The sequence below is a fragment of the Portunus trituberculatus genome, chromosome 41 (assembly GCF_017591435.1).
Source record: "Portunus trituberculatus isolate SZX2019 chromosome 41, ASM1759143v1, whole genome shotgun sequence".
Classification (NCBI taxonomy): Eukaryota; Metazoa; Arthropoda; class Malacostraca; order Decapoda; family Portunidae; genus Portunus; species Portunus trituberculatus.
In genome coordinates, this window is record NC_059295.1 from 24,137,704 (window position 1) to 24,147,703 (window position 10,000).

General features: G+C 38.3%; 1 protein-coding gene across 1 annotated transcript in view; it reads left to right on the top strand.

The window, feature by feature from the left end:
- Positions 1 to 2,375: 2,375 nt before the first annotated feature.
- Positions 2,376 to 10,000, top strand: part of LOC123516690 (putative protein TPRXL) — a gene marked incomplete at its 5' end in the record, with an annotated part of 35,246 nt that continues 27,621 nt past the window's right edge. The window contains one exon of the mRNA XM_045276293.1: positions 2,376 to 2,622. Within this exon, the coding sequence (XP_045132228.1) occupies positions 2,376 to 2,622 (247 nt within the window). The remainder of the gene's footprint in view (positions 2,623 to 10,000) is intronic.

The following is a 10,000-nucleotide window of genomic DNA, read 5'->3' on the forward strand; positions in this document are numbered from 1 at the left end:
ACACAGACACACAGACAAACAGACAGACAAAAATAAAAGAAATAAATCCGAAAAAAAGAAAGTAGATTAAAAACAGGAAGAGGAAACAAACAAAACGATGAAAAAAAAAGAAGAGCAGAGATAAAAGACAAAAATACACCAAAATAAAATAAATAAATAAATAAATAAACAACATAAAATGAAATCTAAAAAAAAGTGAATAAAATAAAAGAGAAAAAAGAAAATCAGTGAAAAGACGAACATAAAACAATAAACCCTTTTAATTCAAACCTGAAAACAACAATAAGAGAAAAAAAAAAAAGAAAAGCAGAAAACTCATTATATTCAACCACTTTTCTATATCCATTACTTGATCATCTGTTATATTCTAAGAAGGAGAAACAACAATAATTCAAACAGTCTTGGGAGGAGGCATTGTTTATTGTACGAGACATCTGTGACAGTTTCTTTATTCGTGTGACGACCGAGACTGATGATATTGTTCGGGAAGAGACAAAGTTGACGACGAGTGTTATTAACGGGTCAGGAGAATCATTAGAGGAGATGCAAGAAAGGAGTGGATAGGAAAGGAAAGGGGAGAGGAGGAAGATCAGACAGAGAAGAAAAGAGCAGGGAGAGGAAGTGGAAAACGACGAGGATGACAACAGCACATTAAGAGTAGGACGATGAGAAAAGAAGGAAGAAGGAGGAGGAGGAGGAGGAGGAGGTGGAGAAAGAAGGAAGAGAAAAGGAAAAGAAGAAGGTAAGAATTAAGACATTTAAGATGAGATTAACGATGTGGCAAGCAGAATGAGAGAGAGAGAGAGAGAGAGAGAGAGAGAGAGAGAGAGAGAGAGAGAGAGAGAGAGAGAGAGAGAGAGAGAGAGAGAGAGAGAGAATCACATACATACACTCACATGCACACAAAAAAAAAAAAAAGAAGAAAAAACGGAACAAGAGGAAGAAGAAGAGGAAAAGGAAAGGCTACGTCAGATCAAGAGGCTTTGACCACTTGACTCCGATCATTAGAAACGTTTGTATAGGCGCTGTGGTGGTGGTGGTGGTGGTGGTGGTGGTGGTGGTGGTGGTGGTGGTGGTGGTGGTGGTGGTAGAAAGTTAAGAGAAGTACTTTCAAAGAGAGAGAGAGAGAGAGAGAGAGAGAGAGAGAGAGAGAGAGAGAGAGAGAGAGAGAGAGAGAGAGAGAGAGAGAGAGAGAGAGAGAGAGAGAGAGAGGTCAACCTGTCAAAAGATAAAAGCTCGACCTTCAATTTCTGACAGGCGAATCATCAATATTTTTTTCTCTCCCTTGTCTTCTGCAATATTTTCCTTCCTCTATTATTTTTCTCCTCTTCCTCCTTTTTACTATCTTTTTTGTATTCGTCATCTTCTTGTCTTCCTTTTCTCCCCTTGTTTTCAGTTATTTTTTCTATGTAAGAGGGCAAAAAAAATGGAATGTTAGAAAAAAAAGGCCCATTTGAATTGTAGTCTCCATAAAAGGATCCAATACTTCTGCTATTCTCCTCCATCCCCGTCTTTCCTCCCTCCTCCTTGATTGTCTCGCGGTAAGAAAACTAAAGCTGCCAATTATCTCAAACCTCCTGCCTTTCTTCAATCCTTTAAGCTTTTCCCTTCATTGCAACTTATTTCTGGCTGTAAAGGTTTGTCCATCTGCTTCTGTCTGTCTGTTTGTCTGCCTGTCTGCCTATTTCACGGTGTCCCTCTATCTCTGGATGTATGTTTTTTCTGCATTCTATTCATGCTTCGTTTCCTTTCTACACACATTTTCCTCTTTCTTTACCTTATTCCGTCAATAATCTGACACGCATCAAGTCACCTTTGCTTCTTCCCTCACTTTATCTCAATCTCATCCCTTCCTGCACTCTCTTATCTTCTTTTTCCTCGCAGCACCAATACTTTTCCCCTTCCTACCTCGTCCCTTCCTTCCTTCCTTCCTTCCTGCATCCCAGTGGCACCTCAGGGCTCAGGTGACGAGTGGCCCGTCTCTAAGGCTCCCGGGAAATGATTTACCTCCTCCCTGTGTCGTAACGGAGGTGAAGTGAAAATTTATCTGATTTATGACGATCTGTTCCCCGTCCTCACCTCGTTTCCTTTTCTCAAACTAATCTCTCACCCTTTGCTACCTCGCCTCATTTTAACGTCTCTCTCCTGTCTTAGTTTATCGTGTGTGTGTGTGTGTGTGTGTGTGTGTGTGTGTGTGTGTGTGTGTGTGTGTGTGTGTGTGTGTGTGTGTGTGTGTGTGTGTGTGTGTGTGTGTGTGTGTGTGTGTGTGTGTGTGTGTGTGTGTGTGTGTAGTAGTAGTAGTAGTAGTAGTAGTAGTAGTAGTAGTAGTAGTAGCAGAGTGCAGAGCAGAAGGTGGTAGTGGTAGTAGTAGTAGTGGTAGTAGTAGTAGTAGTAGTAGTAGTAGTAGTAGTAGTAGTAGTAGTAGTAGTAGTAGTAGTAGTAGTAGTAGTAGTAGTAGTAGTAGTAGTAGTAGTAGTAGTAACAGCAATATTAATAACAGTACTAATAGTAGTACTACTAAAAGTAGTAGTAATATTAGTAACAGTAGTAGTAGTAGTAGTAGTAGTAGTACTAGTAGTAGTAGCGATAGTAGTAGCAGCAGAAGCAGTGACAACAGTTCTTGTCGCACCAATGGTAATGGAAATCAAAACAAATATACAACAAATAACAAAAAGATCAACATCAACAAGATCAAGAACGAAAAAAAATAATTCCAACCTCATCGAATCACCTTTCCTTTACACAAGAGACCAAATCAACACCTTTCCTTCCATCACACAACACTGATGCATCTTCCTTTGACCTCTGACTGAACTGCTGCCTTTAACCCACCAACAGCCAGACATTCCCTGTATCCGTTCCGCCAATGACCACGTGAGAAAGAGACCTATTCTTCAATCAACAACCAACCGTCGCCGTTACCTTAAATTCAACACAGACTTACATTTCAGCCAGACGCCAACCACTGTTACTCAAAGCTAAGGCAATGACATCATACTGGTCCCCTGCCTTTATCATATCCTGTACTCCACTTTTCCTGCTCCTCTTGTCTCTTTCCATCCCCGCCAAGAGTCACAGTGAGACAAGACGCAATACTTTAGTAAATGCATGACAGTTCTCGTCCATCCTGCTTCACATTATCACCAAATTGTGTGCCTTGGTGTCTTTGTGTGTGTGTGTGTGTGTGTGTGTGTGTGTGTGAAGTAACGGAAATGTGATATGGTAGTTTCTTGTCTTGATATTGTCTTTGTGTGTGTGTGTGTGTGTGTGTGTGTGTGTGTGTGTGTGTGTGTGTGTGTGTGTGTGTGTGTGTGTGTGTGTGTGTGTGTGTGTGTGTGTGTGTGTGTGTGTGTGTGTGTGTGTGTGTGTGTGTGTGTATGGAGGCAGGCAGGAAGACGAGGAAAGAGAAAAGAAGGAAAGAAGAAAGAAAGGAAGGAAGGAAGCAGGAAGGAGAAAGATAAAGTAGGATAAGGTTATTTATTTTGTATCAACTAACTACACACACACACACACACACACACACACACACACATGATGATGATAATGATAATAATAATAATAATAATAATAATAATAATAATAATAATAATAATAATAATAATAATAATAATAATAATATATATTATTATTATTATTATTATTATTATTATTATTATTATTAATAGTAATAACAAAAATAATAATAATAATAATAATAATAATAATAATAATAATAATAATAATAATAATAATAATAATAATAATAATAATAATAATGATAATAATATCTATAACGATATAAATACTAATAATAGTGATAATAATGATATAATAATAATAATAATAATAATAATAATAATAATAATAATAATAATAATAATAATAATAATAATAATAATAATAATAATTAGTAATGTTGACAATAATAATAATAATAATAATAATAATAATAATAATAATAATAATAATTATTATTTTTTATTATCATTTTTATTGGTACTATTACTATCATTATTTTATCAATAATAATAAAAAATCCTTAATAACATCGTTAACAAGGATAAATGCATTTTCACTTAACAAAAGTACATTCTTAGTATATTATTGCTACTGAGTATTCATTTAATTTCTATAAATATTTCCCTTACTTCCTAACAACATTTCCTATCTTTTCTTATCTACTTTCATAACTGTGTCGCAAATTTCTCTTATAAATCTTGTTTTTCTTTCTCCTTTGTCGCAGACGTCTTTCTTTCATATTTCATCTTTTCTAAACTTTTATTTCCGCGTTTACTCTCATGTTCCTTCCAATTCTTCTCTATAACCAAGTAAGAGTTTGTTCCGTTAGTTTTTATTCACACACACAGTACTGGCTTGACGAATGATAATGATAATAAGTTAACCCGGAAGTAAGTGAAATTAAACATGCGGATCCCGTAGACTTCATTCACGCGCCGGAAAAAACGTCTTGTGTATTTTGTTGGTGAAGAGGTATGTGAGGTGCCACGTGTAAGAAGCGATATCTTGGTGGCGGTGACGTTACTCAGGCACTAATAATGATATCACCTTTCATTATACGTACTTATAACTTGAAATCTTGATATTCTTTTGCAGATTACGAAAATAATATGAATTAAGATATTTTCTTCAAAACTCGACGTAGAAAACTAGAAGCATTTTTTTTTCTTGCTTCATTTCACCACATCCATGATACAAACTAAAAATGGTGGTTTGAAAATTACAAAGGAAAAAAATGGCTGAAAACCACAGACACTTATTATAAAAATGAAAGAAATAGGAAAAAAACATAAGATTTTTAAAAATGTATCAAACTATAAGAAAATAAATCTCAATGTCTTACAAACACACTTACACACACACACACACACACACACACACACACACACACACACACACACACACACACACACACACACACACACACACACACACACACACACACACACACACACACACACACACACACACACACACACACACACACACACACACATTAATTTATTATTTCTGTCAAAAGTTTAAACAAAATTCCGTCACATTATTTTACTACTACTTTTCTCCATAATTCTCTCTCTCTCTCTCTCTCTCTCTCTCTCTCTCTCTCTCTCTCTCTCTCTCTCTCTCTCTCTCTCTCTCTCTCTCTCTCTCTCTGCAAAATCAAGGCCGGTCAAGAAGGCGCGTTCCTCCTAAAAGCTTCGTCGACAGGCTTTCCATCGAGAAGGGATTACGAGGCGCAGGAACACAACACTACCTGCAGAGAGAGAGAGAGAGAGAGAGAGACACACACACACACACACACACACACACACACACACACACACACACACACACACACACACACACACACAACGGTAGATACACAGACAGGTTAGCAGAAAAGCAAATATAGGGACAGAAACAGAAGAAAAATGGAACTTAATGTAATTACACGCATTTAGAGAGAGAATATTTCATTATTTTTATGATAAGGAGAGAGAGAGAGAGAGAGAGAGAGAGAGAGAGAGAGAGAGAGAGAGAGAGAGAGAGAGAGAGAGAGAGAGAGAGAGTATATACTGTTAAATACGCTCATATAATGCCATAACATACATAGCCACTTTCATATATGAGTAGATAAAAATGTATTATTGACAGATTGATTGATATGTAGATTACCAGATTGTGAGATTGACAGACTGATGGACATTGTGATTACTTTATTTTTTTTTTATGATGTGGACTTATCACGGGAATTTATGGGCTAAAGGGGATACTTTTTGGGGTACCTCCTATCTCAAAGCTAACCCGATAGGAAACCGTTGCCCCGAGTGAGGAAGCCCAACCTACACTCGGACCGTGGACAGAATTCGAACTCGTGCGCTTGGAGACTCCTCGGACCCCAAAGTACGCATGGTTCCACTGCACCACGGCGGCCTTTTGGTAGATAAACAATGGGACAGACAGATAGATATTGGCAAAAGGATAGATACATTCTGAACCAATAATAAACAAAAGCAAAAATTATTCTATAAACGAAATGCAATGGAATTATTATTATTATTATTATTATTAGGAATTATTATTATTATCATTATTATTATTATTATTATTATTATTATTATTATTATTATTATTAAGCTTTTATGTCAGGGAACCTCATTAAAGAGCATTAGGTTTCGCATTTACTCGTGAATGAAAAATATGTGTTTACAGACTGTTGTTGTTGTTGTTGTTGTTGTTGTTGTTGATGCTATTGTTGTTGTTTTCTCATTCCTATCCCATCTTTCTCCAGTTCTGTAATATCCCTTATCACCTTCCCTTACTCCTTTTCTCTCTCTCACTTTCTTCTTATTACTCTTCTTTTCTCAATACTTTCTCATTCCCTTTTCTTCTTCTTCTTACTTTTCCTTCCTATTCTTTTTCTCTTTTCACTGTTTTCCCTCGCACCCTTTCATTTTTTCTCTTCCCTCTCTTCCCCATTATTTTCCCTCCGTCTTCCTCTTTTTCTCCCTCTCCCTTTCCCTCCTTCATCTCTATTACTCTTCTTCTCTCCCTTTTACGCTAATTCCCTCCCTTCCTTTGTCATATTTCATTGAAGATATGTTTTAAGTCTAAGAATAAGTTCACCTTTTATTTTTTCTTTTATTATTTAAAATTAGTCATAAGGAATTTACCAAGATGAAGGAAGTATCTCATTTGCAATTTTAAGGAAAGTTAACCATTGTGTATAATTTTAGGAGACGATGATCTTGGAGGAGGAGGAGAAGGAGGAGGAGGAGGAGGAGGAGTTGATGTAATGTCTATGAAGTATATTATAAAGAGCTTATTTAATTAAGTAGTCTGATGAAAGACAGATTAAAAAAGCATAATAAAAAATGAAATATGATATATAAATAGCCTTTGCAGTGTTAAAGGAGGTAGAAGAGGAGGAGGAGGATGAGACGGAGAACGAGGAGGAAGAGGAGAAGGAGGACGAGGAAAAGGACGAGGAGAAAAGGAGGAGGACGAGAAGGACGAGGAGGAATATACAAAGGAATATACAAAGGAAGACAAATAGCAACAGACCCTTAGGTCCTTACTAGGCTGTTTGTGGAGACTATCTACTAACTACCAGTGGAAGAGACAGGACAGCAAAGCAAAAAGGCTTCTCCCCACCCACCCCTCCCTCCAGCCGAGGCTGGCAGGAAAAAAGGCGAAACCATGTGATATTAAAAAATCACATGGAATTTTAGTAGAGAGTGAAAAGGAAATGTGTAATGTACGTCTGACTACTTGTGCTTGTGGGGGAAAGTGTTAACGCTTGGTAAATGTCATGTTGTGTGTGTATTGTGTACGTGGATGCACAGTGAGGAGGAGGAGGAGGAGGAGGAGGAGGAGGAGGAGGAGGAGGAGGAGGAGGAGGAGGAGGAGGAGGAGGAGGAGGAGGAGGAGGAGGAGGAGGAGGAGGAGGAGGAGGAGGAGGAGGAGGAGGAGGAGGAGGAGGAGGAGGAGGAGGACAGGAAGATTAGGAGGAGGAGGAGGAGGAGGAAACAGGAACAGAGCATAAGATTAAGTAGGATATCCAAACATCAACAGAGCTTTACGTTATTGCATGAACGTTTTAGATGGAGGAAGAGGAAGAGGAAGGAGAAGAGAAAGAGGAGGAAGAGGAAGTGGCGGAAGAAGAGGAGGAGGAGGCGGAGGAAGACAACACACTAATGAATATAAACTTAAAAATAACGTAAACACTCCGAGAAATTGTCAAGTAAACCTATTAAGTTATAATTTTTGGAAGCAAACTGTTATTATATTGGTGGTGGTGGTGGTGGTGGTGGTGGTGGTGGTGGTGGTGGTGGTGGTGGTGGTGGTGGTGGTGGTGGTGCTGGTGCTGGCAAAGAAAGAATCCAAACACGACTTAAGCTCGTATTCTCAAACACTTGTGTGCTTCACCTCCACTATTTCAAAAGGCTATATTTAAATTTACACGAGTTTTTTAAGAAGTTTTACGGTTCTAATGGTAGTATTGACAAAATTTATATATTACCAACTGGAGAAACACTCTTGAAAATCCCTCTGGTAATCTCTGTGGCCTTGGAAAATAGTCGTGGTAAGAAATCAAAGCCTTTCTGAATACGGACCTCAGTAATGGTGGTGGCCTTGGTGAGTTGGTATGGGCTGGTGCAGAGGTCAGTTGGTCCCATGATACAAGTAAAAGACTAAGGTTTGTTTTGTGCCGCGCAAGTCACTGGGAAAGGAAGAGTGTAGGTGAAGCAGGGCAAACTTTGATACAAATTCATTATATGCGTGAAGAAGAGATGGCAATAGAGAATATACATGGTGTGCTTCTTCATTATGCGTTGAGAGAAACAGGACAAATGTGCAAAAGTAGGGAATCAATTTGCACCTCAATCAAAATGTACATAAAAACATGAGAATAAGTAAACCTGCAGAACACGTGGCTGTCTCTGTATAAAGTGTATAAACTCCACCTGTCATAACCACTCGTATTTCTGACTAATCACCTTTTATAGCTCTGCAATGATGCGATACTTAAAATCATCATTTCCGATTCTCTTCCAACATCCTGCATTCTGTTTAACAATCATTTTATTCCCTTTTCATCAAATCCACCGTTATCATGGAAGTATTTTGGTCTATCCTGATTACTAACTCGTTACATATCTTACTGCAACATAAAACAAGTATCGGTCAGTTTACAATATGATGATTTTCCACTGACACGCCCAACACTGTCAACAAGATGGAAGACAACGGAATGAATGTAGACGTAATGGAACCGAAAAGGAAGAATAAAAAGAGAAGAGAACGGAATAAAAAGAAAACTGGCATAAACAGGATAAAAAAAGCAGTGAATAACAAAGATGGAGTGCCCGCAGTGAACTTGTACCAGAATAGAGGAGAGCTTAGGTTAAATAAAAAAAATGCCCTGGAATGACATCAGATCGACAAATTCTGGATATTCTTTTTACTGCAACATAAGACAAGCATCGATCAGTTTACAATATGGTGATCTACTGCTGACACGCCTAGGACAGTCATTCCTTCAGTGTGTCTCCCAGGATGCATAAGAAAACCAGGCGAACACACAGTTGGAAGTAGGTGAAGTGCCCGCAGCGAACTAGTGCCAATGTAGAGAAGGGGAAGCATGTATGGAATAAAAATAATAAAAAAAAAGTACAGGAGTGACGTTAGATCGACAGTTTGGTTTGATGGAGAGGGAGTGTTGGACGGGAATCGGAACTGCGGAAGGCGGAGAACAAGACGGAGAGATGAGCTCAGGAAATATGGTGAAATGAACTGGAAATGACGGATAGTGGACACAGATGAGTAGAGGAATTCAGAGGATGTGTCTGACTCGTGAAGTGATGCGATGTTGATGTAGACTATGGACTGTAGAGGTTCGGTGATTATAGTGGTGGTGATGGTGGTGGTGGTGGTGACAATAAACTCGCTCACTCCATGTCTCAGAAGCAGGAAAGGAATAAAATTTGATGTTAAGCTAAGTGGTCTTCATTATCCTGGGAATTTTTTGTGAGAGAGATAAAACCCCACTAGAATATTCAATCCTTGCAGTAGTAGTAGTAGTAGTAGTAGTAGTAGTAGTAGTAGTAGTAGTAGTAGTAGTAGTAGTAGTAGTAGTAGTAGTAGTAGCAGCAGCAGCAGCAGCAGCCAGATGCTCAATACTCATAAATTTCTAACATTAAAGTAAAAAATGCTCTTTAAACTGATATACTACACACACAAACACACACACACACACACACACACACACACACACACACACACACACACACACACACACACACACACACACACAAGGTTTAATTACACTTTCTTTTATTTTATCCTAAAGGTTTTAATCATCCTCTCTTCTCTATCCTCTGTCATCTCTCTGTGCTCTCTTTCCCCAGGCCAACTAACCTCCTCATTCCCTCTTATTGTGTCCTCACGTCCATTGCGGTCTGAAAGAGAGAGAGAGAGAGAGAGAGAGAGAGAGAGAGAGAGAGAGAGAGAGAGAGAGAGA